Source organism: Canis lupus, chromosome 6, assembly GCF_048164855.1.
Source record: "Canis lupus baileyi chromosome 6, mCanLup2.hap1, whole genome shotgun sequence".
NCBI lineage: Eukaryota > Metazoa > Chordata > Mammalia > Carnivora > Canidae > Canis > Canis lupus.
This window is the reverse complement of record NC_132843.1, coordinates 55,030,493-55,049,718: the sequence shown is the minus strand read 5'-3', so window position 1 is coordinate 55,049,718 and position 19,226 is coordinate 55,030,493. Positions and strand designations below refer to the sequence as shown.

The 19,226-nt window shown below is 34.3% G+C and overlaps 1 protein-coding gene across 5 annotated transcripts in view; it reads right to left on the bottom strand.

Annotated features, from left to right (window-relative positions):
• SUCO (SUN domain containing ossification factor) overlaps positions 1 to 19,226 on the bottom strand; it is an 89,461-nt gene that overhangs the window by 57,120 nt on the left and 13,115 nt on the right. For all 5 annotated transcript variants that reach the window (XR_012033026.1, XR_012033027.1, XM_072830639.1 and 2 more), the window contains exons 2-3: positions 2,951 to 3,059; positions 593 to 703 (exon numbers count right to left, since the gene is read on the bottom strand). Coding sequence is in view for 3 of the 5 variants with exons in the window: in XM_072830639.1 (XP_072686740.1) it covers positions 593 to 703; positions 2,951 to 3,059 (220 nt within the window). In the remaining 2 variants the exon portion in view is untranslated. The remainder of the gene's footprint in view (positions 1 to 592; positions 704 to 2,950; positions 3,060 to 19,226) is intronic.

Below are 19,226 nucleotides of genomic sequence, written 5' to 3'. Positions count from 1 at the left end.
TTTTGAGTTGGTTTGTTTTTGTTAATATTTGAGATACTTAGTTTTTCCTTAGTTTTTCTTCTTCCAGATAAAATATCCCTAGTTCTTCAGCTATTCCTGACATTAAATGGGTTCCAGATGCTTCAGCATTCTAGTTTTTAATAATTTTCATAAAATTTGATGTACAAAATGGAAAATATTCAGGATATAATATAAGAAACACATAAAATACATTTTAACCTATTACTAATTCATATTCCACAATCAGTGACAAAAGTTTGGTATCAAAATACTCGATTTTATATACAAATACTTTCTTTTGTTGTAAGTTAGAAAAAAATTTCCCGACATCTAATAATCTGGAGATAAAATACATTATAGTGAGCCAAAATGGAACCTACAAAGAAATGAGAACTTACACCCAAACTTTTACTACAAAGAAAATGGTCACATTATTAAATCTGCAATTTTTCTATTTCTCAAAATCAGTACTCTTAGATGTAAATAGTATTAAAGCCAATTGCATGAAAGTTTGAAAAAAAAAGTAACAATATGCAATATGGTGAGTAGTTTTAAAAGATGTATTATTAAACATTAAAGCAACATAGCTTACTTGTACATCCACATCGTAGTCATCTTTTAATTTATGTTCTTCTGGAGGAATAGGTAAATTTGAACCCACTTTTTCCGATAATTCAGCATGGATAGGTCCCTCTCTTTCATCCTATATTGCAACAAGATGAAAGGGTAACTGATAAAACTATTTCACAAAACAGTTATATATATAATATAAAGCAATATTATATATTTTACAACCAAAACACTGTTTTGTACAAGTCTGACTCTAATTACTTTTATTTGTTTACATGCTTATTGTTCATCTTCCTGCATTCCATTCCTTGCCATCACACTTAAAATGTACACTAAATGAGTTCAAGACCTTCATTTGATTTCTTGATAAGCACTTTAGTCCTACCACACAGCACCACGTGGTAGGCAAACAGTAAGACTTTGGAAAATATCTAAAAAATGAATGTACATCATCCAATATGTATTTAATACTTGCGTCATCTCTCTTTTGACATTTACTTTCAAGTTAGGATTTCAGATACCTTCCCATTTAAATGTATCTTCTAGGATATAATTTCATAAAAGCAAGGTTCATTCTTTGCTTATCAAAGCCTTTAAATCATTTATCAGACCTAACTATTTCTGTAAGAGTATGTTCCCCCCCCGAATGCTTTGCTTACATTCATTCTCACAAAATTTGTTTTCAAATTTCTCATGAGAGATTAGATCAAAGTCTTAGACTGTGGGTAAAAGTTAAAAGTATAAAATTATACTCTCTTTAAAGAGATATTCAGCAACAGTCTTAAAATTTTTAAATGCTCTATCCCAGAAATCAAACATAACCCCAAAATTTGAATCATCCACACTAAATATCATGCCACCCCCTCAAAGCATGTAATTATAAACTTATGTTCACACACATGCGTGCACACACAAGCTGAGAAACAATTCAGTCTTTTTTTTTGTTTTACAATTCAGTCTTTTAATAAAGAAATATGTCATAACTTATGACGGAATAAAAATGTAGCCATAACAAGAATACAGCAACATGAAAAAGTGTCCATGAGATACTATCAGGGCAGAAGGGAAAGTCAAAATGTAGAATATTTACAATATGACATTTTACGGAAAATAAAAATATTAATTTGTGTGCCATATATAGATATCCACAAAAAACCAGTCTCAAGGTTTTCACAAGAAACAGTAAATTGTGGTTCCTTTCAGAAGGGGAATAGGCTATAAATATGAATATTCTATAGTTAGTATAAATTACTTCTATACAGTTGATCCTTGAACAATGCACGGGTTAGGGGCTCCAAGCCCTAGCACAGTCAAAAATTTCCATGTACTTTTTAACTCCCCCAGAACTTAACTACTCATAGCCTATTGTTAACCAGAAAATGTACCAATAATAAGCAGTCAACACAGATTTTGTATGTTCCATATATTATAAACCATATTCTTATACTGAAGTAAGCTAGAGAAAATAAAGTGTTAAGAAAATCATAAGAGAAAATACATTTACAGTACTGTATTATAAAAAATCTGCATATTAATATAACCACACAGTTCAAACTCATGTCATTCAAGGGTCAATTGTATTTTAAATACATATATTGATAGGGAGAAGCCAAATCTAGTCAATACTCACCTTTTATCTATCATTCATTTTATTTATTTATTTATTTAAATAGGCTCCAAAAAAATAAATAAATAAATAAATAAATAAATAAATAAATAAATAAATAGGCTCCATAACTAATGTGGTGCTTGAACTCACAACCCTGAGATCAAGAGTCATATGCTCTACTGACTGAGTCACCCAGGCCCCCCACCTTTTATCATTTAAAATAATAAAATAATAAGTGATTTAAAGACCATCTGATAAAAAAAAAAAAAAAAGACCATCTGGTCTGGCTTTTTGGACTTTGTCTATTCATTCCCCCAATTATACTTTATTAAAATTCCCCCAATTATATTAAAAAACTACATAGCCAGTGATTGCAGAGTCTCCATATAATCCTCATATCTAAATTTTCACTTATAAGGCTGGGGTTTCTTTTGAAACCTTTTAAGTATTTAGAGTATTAAAAAGTGAGCCACTGGTTTTCAGTTCTCTGAATAGGTACTATTTTTCTCCCTATTCTAGGACTAAAGATGTTATAACATTCCAAACATAAGCAACACAAATAAACATATAAATATCTCAGGGATAGCTTACTTTCAGAATTATCTGAGTAATTCTTATTACAGCAAGAATTACAAATCACCAAAAATTATGTCCTGTATTTTTGAAATTACTTTTATTCCAAAATTTTTGAAATTACTTTTATTCCAAACATTTTGAGGAAGTCTCAAAAAGCTGACACACAAATTACACTGTCAACTTTATTTAAGGTACCTTTTTCTGGAATTGTACATCTTCATTTTCTAGTGCACAATTGTCATCTTGAGAGTAGTATGATGAAGCTGAAGAACTCTCTTTACAACACACATGCCAACTGGGAAGCCTGTAAAACATTTACCATCACCAAAAGAAAGAAAGAAGGAAAAAGTTGTTAAGCCAATATATCCCCTACTACGGGCTAGAATTTGAGGCAATAAACAAATAGATGGCTCCTACCCTAAGTTCTCAAGAACTTAACAATATAATGGAGACAAATGTATATAAGACAAGTGTTTTTATTTAATGCCCTAAAAAAAAAACATAAACTGTGTTATCAGTATTCCAAGTAAGGCATTATGAATTTCATGAAGGTAAAACAATAAAGACTTCACAAAAGAAGTATCTGATAATTATCACAGAAGAAAAAGTTTTCAAAGACTTAATCTCCTCAGAAAGTACTAGATGCCAATAATATTCTAAATTTTACTAAATACTTAAGAACAGGGACACCTGGGTGGCTCAGTGGTTGAGCATCTGCCTTTGGCCCAGGGTGTGATCCCGGGATCCGGGATCCAGGATCGAGTTCTGCATCAGGCTCCTTGTGAGGAGCCTGCTTCTCCCTCAGCCTGTGCCTCTGTCTCTGTCTCTGTCTCTCTCTCTCTGTGTGTCTCTCATGAATAAATAAAATCTTAAAAAAATACATACATACATACATACATACATACATACATACATACAAACAAATAACTCTAAAGCTGCCTAAACTATTTCAAAGCACAGTAGGTAAAGCTTCCAAGTAATTTTCATATAGGGAACATAGCACTGATGTCCAAAATTAAGAGAAACAGCACACACAAATGAATACTACACATTAATACAACTTATGATACCAGACATGAATAAAACAATAAAAAAGAAAGTCCCTAGGAACATACCAAAGAAATAATATACTACTGTTATGATCAAGCAGAGTTTAATTCTGATATTCAAAAGTGGTTAAATATAATAAAATCTATTTATTTAGTCTACCATGTAAAAATATCTTATGATTATCTCCACAGTCACTGAAAGACATCTGATAAACTTACACATCCATCAAGATTTTCTTAAAATACTGGAGGGTATTATGCTGAGTGAAGTAAGTCAATCAGAGAAGGACAAACATTATATGTTCTCATTCATTTGGGGAATATAAATAATAGTGAAAGGGAATATAAGGGAAGGGAGAAGAAATGTGTGGGAAATATCAGAAAGGGAGACAGAACGTAAAGACTGCTAACTCTGGGAAACAAACTAGGGGTGGTAGAAAGGGAGGAGAGCAGGGGGTGGAAGTGAATGGGTGACAGGCACTAGGGGTTATTCTGTATGTTGGTAAATTGAACACCAATAAAAAATAAATTTTAAAAAAGATTTTCTTAAAATAGGAATAAGCAGATGTTTACCATGGAGACATATATGCATAATACACAATCCTAAAAGTCAGTACCAAAGTTAGTGAAGAAACCTAAAAATAACCCTATATAAATCTGAAACAAGACAAGAATTATTGCTAGTATTACATAATTTGATAAAAGGTATAAAAATGGAAAAAAAGAGTAAGATATAATTAAGTGTGAAAAATTAAAGGTGAAATAATTATAGGTGTGATAATTATAGATGAAAAATTAAAAAGAACCACCTATTAAAAGAAGTTCTGGATATACAATTTATATTTGTAGGTATAAAGAATCAAGTCAACTCTGCTCAAACCATCACCATCGCCACCAGTTACAAGATGAAACATAAAAGTTCCCATTTGCAAAAGAAACAATAAAACAGTAAAATATAAACTTAGCAAGAAATGTTCCATTAACTGTTTGAAATTACTAATATTTGACAACGCTTCAACATGGAAAACTCAAATTATACAATTCAAGCTAACATATACAGAATATTTGACAACTGCATATTGAAGACACAAGATTTTTAAGTAGGTAGGCTGATTCTAAAATTTATATAAGCAGTAAGAACAGTCAAGAAGATTTTAATGTGAAGGAACTAGATGTCTATAAAACCATAATAATTACAACAATATGGTATTGAGATGACAGAGGGAAAGGGAATCTCCAGGGTGTCTAGAAATAGAAATCCTAGCATGACACAGAAAACAGGGAACAACCTGGAGGTTGGAGGTTACCGGAAACTCCAAAAGAACCTTCTTTTAGAAGATGAAATTGACAGCACATCTGATGATAAGTCTTTGAAAATCTTAAGTACAGATTTATATAAATGGTAGACAGTTTGTCATTGAACAGAAAAACAAGCAAATTTAGTAAGTCAAATATTAGTTATAGGAGGAAAAATGGTAGTACAGAAAAGGAAAAGTAATCATGTTGTGAATAGCATTTATATAAGTCATAATTACATAAACAATGAACACTGATCTAATCCAAATTATGACAGAACTATATTACTATCAACATGTACTTAAAGAGAATCTGATTATCTGCACTAGAACACTAAAACTGACATTAAAGCAATTATTTTAGAGACAAAGAATATAAAATTAATCAGCTAAGAAATGAAAGTGGTTTCTTTCAAACCAAAATAAGTAAATAAATCTTAGAGCTCTCTTTCATATGGATATATCATTTCGATAAAATTAAAACTAAAAAAAGGGGGAGAGGACAAGGTACATAATAACATATACATACATATTATACCATGTGTGTACATGTATACTAAAGGTATTTCTATGTGCATAAATTTCTCCGAAATAGTTGTTTTTTGTTTTGTTTTGTTTTGTTTTGTTTTGTTTTGTTTTGTTTTGTTTTGTTTTTTAAAGCACTACCTTGGGGCAGCCCAGGTGGCTCAGCGGTTTAGCACCGCCTTCAGCCCAGGGTATGATTCTGGAGACCCAGGATCGAGTCCCACGTCAGGCTCCCTGCATGGAGCCTGCTTCTCTGCCTCTCTCGGTCTCTCATGAATAAATAAATAAAACCTTAAAAAAAAACAACAACAACAACAAAAAACCACTACCTTGGTTGTATCCAAGGAAGAAAACTGATGGCAGAGTCACAAGGGCAATACAAGAGCATTTTTTACTAAATAATAACTATGCCTTTTGAATTTTGAGCCACAAGAATATATTACTTTTCAAAACTTCATATTGATACATCATTGTTTATTATGTATTTCCTTATTGAGACTTTACACTGTTTCTCAGGTGTGTGTCTGTGTGTGTTTATATGTATGTATCTGGGGCAGCCAAAGTTTAAGATATCCAAAACTGTGGGTACTACAATTTTGGTGGTAATGCCCCCTTATTTTCTTTATCTTTTTCTATACTTTCTAAATTTCTACCACAAGCATATATTAGTTTTATCATCAGGATCTCCGCATGTAAGTGTATGTATATAAGTCCTAATATCCACAGTTAGTAGGGGGGCCAACAGGCCTTAAATCTCATGATCTTTATTTTTAATATCATATAATCAAATCCTAATTGCTCTAAGTTCTGAATTTTTTGGAAATGAGATTAGCAATAGCATGAGTGGACTCAGTAGACTGCCCTCCCAATGTGGGTAGGCACCACCCAATCCTTTGAGGGCCTAAATAGAACCAGGGGCAAAAGAAGGAAGAATTTGCCCTTTTTGTTTGTTTTCCTGCCTCATTGCTAGGACATCTCTTTCCAACCCTTGCACTGGGATTTATATCTCAAGCACCATTGTTTATCAGGCCCTCAGACTCAACCTGAATTGTATCACTGGCTTTCCTTGGTCTCCAGCTTTCAGACTTCAGATCATGGGACCTCTCAGCTTCCATAATTGTGTGACCTAATGCCTCATTAAAAACAACAAAAACAAACAAACAAACAAAAAAACACCACACAGACACAGAAGTTCTGTTTCTCTGGAGAACCTTACTACACTTGCCATTAGTATATAATACATTCTTTATATATCTTCCCTATTTCTCCTCTTATTTATAGCTTTATCAATGGTATCACTTAAACATCTCTAACATCTCAGTCTCTACTTAATAACAGATCCTAGTAAAACAATGGACCTATAAGAGATAAAACCTTAACTTTCTTCTTCATAAGTCTAAAATATATAATAAAAATTATCACCAATTAATAACTGCCACAAAATTTTAAACTATCAAAGTATAAAATAAATGCCCTAAAAGCACTCTAACTCGACTGAGCTTTCCTAAGAAAGGATCTCTGTAATGGGAGTCTTTACTTTCAACACATTTCCCAGGACAATCAGATATGCAACACTCACTTTAAGGATAAGTGGATCACATCATATTGGCTGAAGGCACTTTTTGCATAACTCAATAGGCCTAATTCCATGCTATTAAAGCAACTTCCTAAAATTACACTATGAAAGTGCCAAGACTGAAGATATGAGTTTCCAGACTTAAGAATTAAGAAGTTCAGCACCAGAAATCACATCAAGATCAAGGACAATCAATCAAAAAAAAAAAAAAAATCAAGGACAATCTGTGAGCCCTTGACACACTCCCATAGTTCAAAATGAGTGATAATTGTTACTTTCTATTCATTTGTTAAATTGTTTCTGTGCATGTATATCTTCACTTACATTTAAAACATAAATGCTTTGAGAACCAATTCCTAACCACTTTAAGCCAGCCCCAAAAAGCCAAATCTTGCAAATATACGGTAGAGAACTGTTTTGAGCAGAGGAAAATTCAATCATTTTTTATTCCTTTCCCATCACCACCATCACCTCATCACTACCACTCCAACTCACCTACCCACCCACCACTCTGTCACACACATAAGAACCTGGAAACTAAGAGGATATTTATCCCTTCTTGTCAGCCTCTCTCTACCAATGTGGCATGGATTCACCATTCAAAAAGAAAGGTATCCACTTTCAGAGTAGATGTAACTAAAGATCTTAGAAAAAGCTCATCTGCCTGCCATTTAGGGATACCAAGCTTTACAGACTTTAGTGAAACAAGAGTATCACACATGCTAGTAGTATTGTGCTTACCGAAAATATTTACTAACATCCAGTCTGAAAGCGTTAGCAGTCACAAGTACCAGTAGTTACAAAGTGTGTGTGTGGTGTATGTGTGCGTATGCTTTTCAACAAAAAGTGACCATATGACATCTTGAGCAAGAAAAATGTTTAAAGGATTAAAAACAGTAAATCTATAACAAAATGAACCAAAGTAGAGTCCACATGCTGAAAAAATCATCTTTAAAGGAAAACCTATGTTAAGCAGATACTAGATTTTAAATTTTTCTTTACCCAAACTTGGAAAAGAATTTTTTTTTTTTTGGTACTTTACCTACTTATTATCTTATCAAGACAGTAATGCTACAAATGCTGCCAAATTGTGATTTCCTTTTACATGCAGTTGATGTTCTAATCTAAATGATACAACCAATCAACTTTATTTAGAAAACCTAGCAAAGACACGTGGCAAATAGTCAACAAATAATTTCTTCTTCCAAAATTTTAAAAAACCATTTTCAAATAAAAATAGGTCTATGAAAAAAAAAATAGGTCTATGAATATGTTCATATATATACTGCATATGTATAATATTCTTATGGAAAACAAAATGATTTTCTGGGTAAGAATTTTGAGGGTAAAAGTGGAAGGGGTAAAAATACCACCAAGCTAGCTTTGCGTTTTCTAGCTTTAGGTTCTCCTTAATGGAGACCCTCCTCTCCCAACAAATACACAAAAACAAAAACAAAAAATCACCCAAACAGCTTCTCAATGACTGTCTAAGAAATAGGACAGATCAGTTTTATTTATACATGTAACTGTACATTAAAAAAAAAAAAGTTTTGCAAACAGGGGACCCTGTTATAAAATATTAGCACTATTCTCCAAAATTTTAAACAGTAGAAAAACTTGCAGCAACCATTAGAAATCCATCAACATAGGACGCCTGGGTGGCTCAGCCATTGAGCGTCTGCCTTCGGCTCAGGGCCTGATCCCAGGATCCAGGATCGAGTCCCATCGGGCTCCCTGTGAGGAGCCTGCTTCTCCCTCTGCCTATGTCTCTGCCTTTCTCTCTCTGTCTCTCATGAATAAATAAATCTTTAAAAAATCCATCAACAAATCTCATGAAAAAATAAAACAAAAATGATACCAAATTTCAAGCTGATATGTAGAGTGACCTAATTTTTAAAATCCAAGAGCTGAAATTGCTGTAACTTCCTCAAGACAGCAACAAATTGAAAAGCTCTGGCCCTTAGCAAATAATTATTAGGATCCGATGAGAAGTGAAAAGTAATAAAAGTAAAATTAAAAAAAAAAAAGTAAAATTTAAGTTGGGATAGCATTCCAATAATATGCCCAGTGTATGCATGGCTATCTTTCATGGATTTTTCATTAAAATATTTCCTGATAAAGTGTTTTAAAAAGTTATATCCTTTATAGGTAAATAGATCAATCGATCTCCACCACATCAGCTATGTTATGGTGCAAAGTTATAATTACTAGTATAACTTAGAGGCAAAGGTTTCAAGTCATGACCACTGATGTTGAATTTGGTACTCCATTTAACTATTAATGGAGGAAAAAAAGATAAAACTTCATAAAAGGGATGTAGTAATGGAAATCTTACCATTCCTTCAGGAGGTCACAATAATAGAGGTATTTGGCAAGGGGAGGTGCATAATATTACAAGATACATTCAACCATGACAATTTGCTAGTTGGTCTAGCACAATGGTTAAAAGAATGTAGACTAGAGTTATATAGGCTGTGGGATGTTGGGCAAGTTCACTGAACAAACATTTATTTCTCTGTGCCTATTTCCTCAAAATAGTATTATCTATTTCACGGGACTGTTAAGAGAATTCAATAAGATACTTTAAAGCACTGTAACTGTGACAGCACGTAGTAAACACAATATTATGCATTATGTTTACTAAAACACAAAGTATTTTAGATTCTAAAAGGAGTAAAAATAGGTATTTTTGCCTAAGAACATAATAGAGTGAAAATAACAAATTGATATGAACGCTAATTTTTACTTTTGAACTATAGGAAATATGTTTTTCATCCTCTTGTCCACAGCTGATCAGATATAAAACTATTACAAAATGTCTTTGACACTCAAATTTTATCCTATCCTGTAACTTCTGCAACCTTGAATAGTTACTTATTAAAAAAAAAAAAAACACATACACATTGAAGATTTCTTTCTATCTGCACATGATGTCTAGGTCAGTTTACTTGATTATGTTGTTAAATGTTGAGTCTGACCTTGACATGAACAGCATTACACTGAGGAATTTAAATCAATTGGTACTTAGGTTGGGGTCCTGCACATGGAAATAACTCCACACAACTGCCTTTAAAAATGTGTTCAGGGCATCTGGGTGGCTCAGTCTGGTTAAGTGTCTGCCTTTGGCTCAGGTCACACTCTCAGGGTCCTGGAATGGAATCCCAAATCAGGTTCCCTGCTCAGCGGGGAGACTGCTTCTCCCTCTCCCTCTGCCTACTTGTGCCTGCATGCTCTCTCTCTCTGTCAAACAAAATCTTAAAAAAAAAAAAAAAAAAAGTGTTCATTTTTATTGAAGTATTTATAAGTGTAATTATAGGATATCTTAGTTTAATATTATTCCACCATCTGATACCCCCCCAAAAATGCCAGGCAAAGAATTTTTATATATAATAGATAATATATATAAAATATATAAATATATATTTATAAATATATCTATATTATAATAGCAATATATAAAAGAACTTTTATGTAATTTATATTATATAATTATATATTAGATTATTAGATTATATATAAATATATTATATATAATTATATATTATAATTATATATAATATATAATATAATAGGATGGCCCATGTTCTGTATCACTGTTAATTTCTTAGTTTTGACAAATGTACCATGGTTATGTAATGAGATGTTGGCATTCAGGAAAGCTGGGTGAAGGGTATATGGTTAACTCTTTGTACTACCTTTTCATATTGTCTATAAATCTATAATCAATCCAAAATATGCTCGTTTTTTCTGCACAGCAAAAGAAACAGTCAACAAAACTAAAAGACAATCTACAGAATGGGACAAGATATTTGCAAATAACATATCAGATAAAGGGCTAGTATCCAAGATCTATAAAGACCTTATTAAACGCAACAGCAAAGAAACAAACAATCCAATCATGAAATGGGCAAAAGACATGAACAGAAATTTCACCAAAGAAGACATACACATGGCCAACAAGCACATGAGAAAATGCTCTGCATCACTTGCCATCAGGGAAATACAAATGAAAACCACAATGAGATACCACCTCACCCCAGTGAGAATGGTGAAAATTAACAAGACAGGAAACAACAAACGTTAGGATGTGGAGAAAATGGAACCCTCTTGCACTGTTGGTGGGAAAATGAACTAGTACAATCACTCTGGAAAACTGTGTGGAGGTTCCTCAAAGAGTTAAAAATAGAACTGTCCTACGACCCAGCAATTGCACTGCTGGGGATTTACCCCAAAGATACAGATGCAGTGAAATGCCGGGACACCTGCACCCCAATGTTTATAGCAGCAATGTCCACAATAGCCAAACTGTGGAAGGAGCCTCGGTGTCCATCGAAAGATGAATGGATAAAGAAGATGTGGTTTATGTATACAATGGAATATCACTCAGCCGTTAGAAACAACAAATACCCACCATTTGCTTCAACGTGGATGGAACTGGAGGGTATTATGCTGAGTGAAGTAAGTCAACTGGATAAGGACAAACATTATATGGTCTCATTCATTTGGGGAATATAAAAAATAGTGAAAGGGAATAAAGGGGAAAGGAGAGAAAATGAGTGGGAAATATCAGTGAGGGTGACAGAACATGAGAGACTCCTAACTCTGGGAAACGAACAAGGGGTACTGGAAGGGGAGGTGGGAGGGAGGATAGGGTGACTGGGTCACCGGTACTGAGGGGGGGGCACTTGACGGATGAGCACTGGGTATTATGCTATATGTTGGCAAATTGAACTCCAATAAAAAAAATTTTTTTAAAGAAAAAAATGTTCCTTTTTAAAATAAGCACAATCCATGAAAGAAAAAAATTGAGAAACCAAACTTCAAAATTAAAAACTTCTGTTCCAGGATCTCTGGGTGGCGCAGCGGTTTAGCGCCTGCCTTTGGCCCAGGGCGCGATCCTGGAGACCCGGGATCGAGTCCCACGTCAGGCTCCCAGTGCATGGAGCCTGCTTCTCCCTCTGCCTATGTCTCTGCTTCTCTCTCTCTCTCTCTCTCTCTCTCTCTCTGTGACTATCATAAATAAATAAAAATTAAAAAAAAAAACTTCTGTTCCACAAAAACACTTATTAAAAGGAGAAGCCAAATTACAGACTGGGAGAAAATATTTGCAAAGCAAATCTCTGATACAAGATCTGTATCCAGTATAAAGAACTCTCAAAACTCAATTAAGAAACAACCCAAATTTTAAAAAACAGGCCAAAGATTTTCACCATCATATCACCAAAGAAAACATAGGGATGGCAAATAAACATGTGAAAGATGCTCAACACTGTTAGTCATAGAGAAATGTAAATCAAAACCACAATGAGGTACCACTACATACCTATTAAAATGGCTAAAATTTAAAGTGTTGCAAAGAATATGGAAGGACCGAAACTCTCCTATACTGCTCATGGGAATGTAAAATGGTTTTTAATTTTTTAAAAAAATATTTATTTATTTGAGAGAGACAGTGAGAGAGAACCTGAGCAGGGGGAGAGGGAGAAACAGGTTCCCCACTGAGCCGGGAGCCTGATGCAGGGCCCTAGGATCATGACCTGAGTCGAAAGCAGACACTTAACCAACTGAGCCACCCATGTGCTCTGGTATATTCACTTTGGAAAACAATTTGGCATTGCTTTAAAAGTGAAACATATACTTACATATGATCTAGCCATTCCACCCTTAACTATTCACTCAAAAGAAAGGAAAACACAAAACATCACAGCAGCTCTATTTGCAATAGTCAAAAACTGGAAAAGACTCTCAAATGTCCATGAACAGGTACGTGGATAAACAATTTGTACTACAGATATGCAATGTAATACCATTCACCAATAAAAGAGAACGAACTTGAAACACACAATACCTTCAAAATAATTATGTTCTGTGAAAGAAGTCAGACCAAAAAAGAAAAAGAAAAAATAGTATACAGTGTATGACTCTGTTTATATAGTACAAAAAATGCAAACTAAACTACAGCTATAGAATGCAATTCAGTGGTTGCCTGGAGGTAGCAAGCCAGGAGGAAGGGATTACAAAGGGGCATGAGAAAATTCCTAAGTGTAAAGGGGATATATTCACTAAATTACTTGTGATAGTTTCATGGATGTATACATACGCCAAGAGGTATCAAACTGTACAATTTATGTAGTTTATTGTATGCCAATTATGCCCCTGATTAAGCTGTTTTAAGAAGTGGAGCAGAGAGCAATAAAACAAGATTGACAAAAGGTTGACCATTATTGAACCTAGACAACAGATGCATCTTATTACTCTTCCTTCTATACTTTCTGATACATCTTTAAATTCTCACGACCCTGAGACCATGACCTGAACAGAATCAAGAATCTGATGCTTAACCGACTAGGCCACCCATGCACTCTGGTAGCCTATTTTAAATTATCTCTTATAAAATAATAGATGAACAAAAACTAAGGAAACATAAGATTTATACTAAGAGGGATGCCTGGGTGACTCAGTGGTTTAGCGCCTGCCTTCGGCCCAGGGCATGATCTCGGAGTTCCAGGTTCGAATCCCACATCAGGCTCCCTGTGTGGAGCCTGCTTCTCCCTCTGCCTATATCTCTGTCTCTCTCTCTGTGTGTGTCTCTCATAAATAAATAAATAAAATATTTTATTTTTTTTTACTCTTTTTTTTTAATTTTGTATTTATTTATGATAGTCACACACAGAGAGAGAGAGAGGCAGAGACACAGGCAGAGGGAGAAGCAGGCTCCATGCACCGGGAGCCCGACGTGGGATTCGATCCCGGGTCTCCAGGATCGCGCCCTGGGCCAAAGGCAGGCGCCAAACTGCTGCGCCACCCAGGGATCCCAACAAAATCTTTAAAAAAAAGATTTATATTAAGAAACAAGCTTGGTCAAATATATAGAACTTTATAACAAATACAAATTAAACATTCTTTACAAGCACATACGAATCTTTCCCAAATACTGACCATATACTAAACCTCAAAAGAAGACTCAAATTGCAAAGACTGAAGATCTAATAAACTATATTCTCCAACCACATTGCAACAATATATGAAGTAACAAAAAGATAGCCAACAACATCCTAATCTGGAAACAAAAATTATGCAGCAAAATAATCATTCCATTAAAGAGGAAACAATAAGGAACATTATGAAATATTATAGTGGAAGACTACCAGTCAAAATTGGTGGGACCCACAGAAGATAATAACAGGAAGACTATGCTTCTAAACACATTGGGAGACAAATCCTGAAAAGAAGAGCTAATCTTTCAACTCAGAGGTAACAATGTAAATAAAATAAAATTGGGAAAAAAAAAAAAAGGCAGGCTGTAAACAGAAATCACTGAAATAAATAATAAAAAAGGCAAAGATTCAGAAAACCAAAAGTTGATTCTTTGAAGAAAATGCTAAAAAGATACACCACTGGTAAAACCAATCAAGGAGAGTAGATGATATGAATTAACACAGTATGTTACAAAACATGAAATAACCACAGACAAAACAGATTTTTAAAATTATAAAATATTATATACTATATAAATACCAATATATTTGAAAACTTGGAAAAAATGGATTTCTTTAGAAAATGGCAAAATTGGCACAAAGTATAAAACTAATGAAAATTAAGGAAATTTGAATGGATCAATCAATACCTCAGAAAGAGAAGGAAAAAATGCTAACCCAAGTTTGTTTCCCCCCCCCCGTCTTTTTATTAGGGAAAATTTCAAAGTTTCAGAAGAATTGCCAGCATAGTAGAAAGAATATACACAAACCATATCAACCTCCTGATGAATTTTGCCTCATTTCTTCCATCACTTGTAATTTGCTCATGGCATACTCTCTCACATCCTTTTCACACTCTCCTTTCTCCATCTCCATATAATTTATTTCTAAATATGGTAGTATTTCCACAGAATAAGGATATTCTCTTACATAACCACAGTGCAATTATCAACTTTAGTAAATGTCACACTGACAATACTTTAATCCATATCACAATTTTGTCAATTAACTCAATAATGTCCTTGTAACATTCCCCCTCCACTACTCCCAAGTAGAGAATTGAGTTTAGGATCACGTCCTGTTTTTATCATGTGTCTTTCTTCAGCCTCCTTTAACCTGGAAGGTTTTGGCTTTTACCTTGTGTGGCACTGATATTTTTGAAGAACACAGTCCTTTTATTTTTAAATAATATATCTCTTATTTGGGGTTTGTCTGATGTTTCTTCATGATCAGATTCAGGTTATGTATTCCCAGCCAGAATCCTTCCTAAGTGATGTGTCTTTCTCAGGGTACTATATGCAGAAGGACACAATACTCATCTGTTTCAGCGCTTGCAATTCACTTTTTGGTACTTCTGCTCAGGAGAAATGAAAAGTATGTCCACAAAAAGTCTTGTAAGAAAATGTCCCCCATAGGTTTTATTTCTAACAGCCCAAAACTGGAAGCAGCCCAGATGTCCACAGCAGTAAAATAAAGAAACTATAGTATGTTCATAGAATGTACTAACTAGGGGATCCCTGGGTGGCTCAGCAGTTTAGTGCCTGCCTTCGGTCCAGGGTGTGATCCTGGAGACCGGGGATCGAGTCCGACGTCGGGCTCCCTGCATGGAGCCTGCTTCTCCCTTTGCCTGTGTCTCTGCCTTTCTCTCTCTCTCTCTCTCTGTTTCTCTCTCTGTCTCTCATGAATGAATGAATGAATGAATGAATGAATGAATGAATAAATAAATAAATCTTTAAAAAAATGTACTAACTATTCCCAATAAATAAATCACTAATGAAACAACACAGATAAACCTTAGAAAGATCATGCTGAGTAAAAGAAACCAGACACAAGACATACTGTATAGCTCCACTTAGATGAAGTTCCAGAATTAGCAAAACTAATCCACAGTGATAGAAATCAAATCACTGGTTGCTTCAGGGGATTCACTAGAAAAGGACACAAGAAAACTTCTGGGGTGATAAAAATGTTCTATACCTTGATGGGAGGTACGTTACACAAATATATGTGTTTGCCGAAACTGATTCAACTACTATAGAGTTAATATATGTGTATTTCGCAATATGTAAGTTACCTCAACTTAAAAATTAAAGGAACAAAAGTTTATATTTCCTTCCAGCAATAACCAAATAGAAAATAAGCTACTAGCAATAAGAAAAATTATAAAATGATTTCAAAATTAGCCTAAGAAAAATAATACACAACTATTTATATATACAAAATTTTAACTCTGTTAATAATCATACAATAAAGAGATAAATATATGAAAACCTAGTATGTTCATTCATAGAATGCTGGTGACAGCAACGTAAAGATAGCAATTCATCACTCAAATACAACTCCTATCAAAATACCTGAAGGGTCCTATTCTAAATATGAGAATAAAGTGATTCAAGAATAACTAACTTAACAAAAAGCAAAGGCACGTGGTTCACCTTGCCAGATAATTACATTTATTACAATACAAAACCATTCTAATTAGACTACAGTACTGGGATAGCAAAAGACAAGCAACTGGAACAGAATACTCCCAAAATGCATTTATTAACATGCAGTCTCTCTTTAGAAGCAGCCACACACAAAGTGCTCAATGAATGAATGATACTATCAGGCTTTCCTGACGATATCTGCCACATGATTAACTACTTTGCCACATCATTAACTACTTAAAATTCATTTCAATGGTGACTCTACTAACTAAAACAAGTAAATATAAAAGTATTAAAAGAAGTAGAAAGAAGGAGATTAATAGCATTATATCATTTATATAAAATTTTATATAAGCATATAAGCAAAACAAGACTATTTTGGAAAAAACACATCAAATAAATACATGAAGGCTGACTGGAGAGGTATCAAATATACTCTGGGGTAACTGCCTAAAATGGGGAAAAGAGTGAAACTGAAGATAAAAGAATAAGCATATAAAATGGAGCAAAAAAGGGGACCCAGGGCAGAACTCTGCATAGAGTGTGAGCAATGCAATCCTAAGCACCTGATGTCTCGAGAAAAAAAAAAAGTCATATTTTTATTTTTTTATTCAGACTTTTAAATGAAAGTCTTAACCTAATTTTTACAAAGAAGCTACAGCTCAGAAATTAACTTGTCCAAAGTCATTCAATTTGTGACTACAAGTCTACGTATCTCTCTCTCCAAAGCCTATAATCTTTCTGTATCGCCGCATTTCATATTTAATATTCGCTGGTCAACAGATAAATGAAGAGTGAGAAAATAACACCAATCTGTTCACTCCAGAAATGATGGTACTAGTCAAGGCTAGCTATAGCATAACAAAAATATAAGAACTATCACAAAAGAGAAATAAGGTTTACCTCAGATTTAGATAGTGGCAACCAGAGATAAATATTTTTTTTTGTTTTGTTGTTTTGTAGTTTTGTAGTTTTGTAGTTTTGTAGTATAGTGACCAGGACATGAACTTTAGAGTCAAGATCCCCAAGTGTTATTTCCAGGTACTCCATTTATTAGTTGTATGTTATTGGGTAAATTACAAAACCTGTGTGCCTCAATATTGATATTCTAAAATGGAGTTACTAAGGGGAGCTCAGATGGTGCAGTTAAGCTTCCAAATCTTGATTTCAGCTCAGGTCATGATCTTGGTGTTGTAGGATCAAGCCTGGCGTCCAGCTCCATGCTGAGTGTGGAGCTTGCTTGATATTCTCTCTCTCTGCCCCTCCCCTTAGCTCATGCACACATGCCAATAAATAAATAGATAGAAAAATAAATGATAAATAAAATGGAGTTACCATGAGGAAAATAAAATGATGCATGTGCTGTGCTTATTAGTCTGACATAAAATATGCACTCAAATGTTAACTTATCAGCTTTGTTCTTTCCACCTTCATTTACTTATCAAATTCTAGAGTACTATATATGTGTAGTCTCAATTTCTTCACCTTCTACTGAGCCCTTGGCCTGCTTAATTCTAATTTCTGCCCTTGTTTAAACTACCACCTTGTATAGTAGTAGCAGGATTTACCTTTTTTGATTTCTCTGCTGTGTGTGGGACCTTTGACTACTGCTTCCACTTGAAACCCTCTTCTCCTTTGGTTTGTCAAATTACATACTTCGGTTGCTCATCGCTCTCGGAGTCTTCCGAGTCTCCTTTGATAGGCTGCTTCTGCTGACTACAGCAGCTTAAATTCCAGTGATTTCAGGGTTCTGTTTTCAGTTTTCCCTTTTATACTCTACTTTATTACTAGGAAGAGTTCATCTAATCTCATGGTTTTCATCTGATGGTTACTTTATCTTCAGTCCTTATTATGTTCTCCTACCTGGTCCATTTCTTAAAACCTTTCGATGATACCCTATGTATGTGGCAAATGAATTAACCTCATTCAAAACTTGAATCTCTCTCCCTTCATGGTCCAAGATGTCTCCAAAACAACTAAATCCAAACTTGAACATAAGAATCTTCCTTTTCCAAATCTCTTCTTCCTACATCCTTGATCTCATCATGTGATACTGCTATTCACCCAGTCCTCAAGTTAGAAACCTGAAAAGCATCTATACATCTTTTTCCTTCATCCTCCCTCCACTATCTCCAGTTTATTTTACCTCAAATTTCTGTAATCCATTTCTCCATCTTGTTACAACTACCTTAGCTCAAACCCTCATCCCTTACTTAGAGCAACCTCCTAACAGTTCCCTAATTCATATCTTACCACTTCTGCAAATCAACCCTTCACACTGCCAAGAACCTAACACTAATCGTCAGACTACTGTTCTCCTGCTTAGGACCTTCTATCAACCCTCCATGACAAAATTCAAGCTTCCTTGCATATTTTTTAATATCTAAAATTCTTCTATTGCCTAAATCTTCAGCTTCATATTTTCTGCCACTCCCTGCCTCCTACTTCATGCTTCAATGATACAGAATTAGTTGTAGTTGTTCCCTGAACACATACTAAGCTGTCTTATGCTTCTAAGTCTCTGGCCCATGCTTCTCCCTCTTCCAAGACTGTTCTGCCCTACTCCCACTCCTCACCCTCCAAAACTTGACTAAATTCTTATCCATTTTCTGGGGAAAGG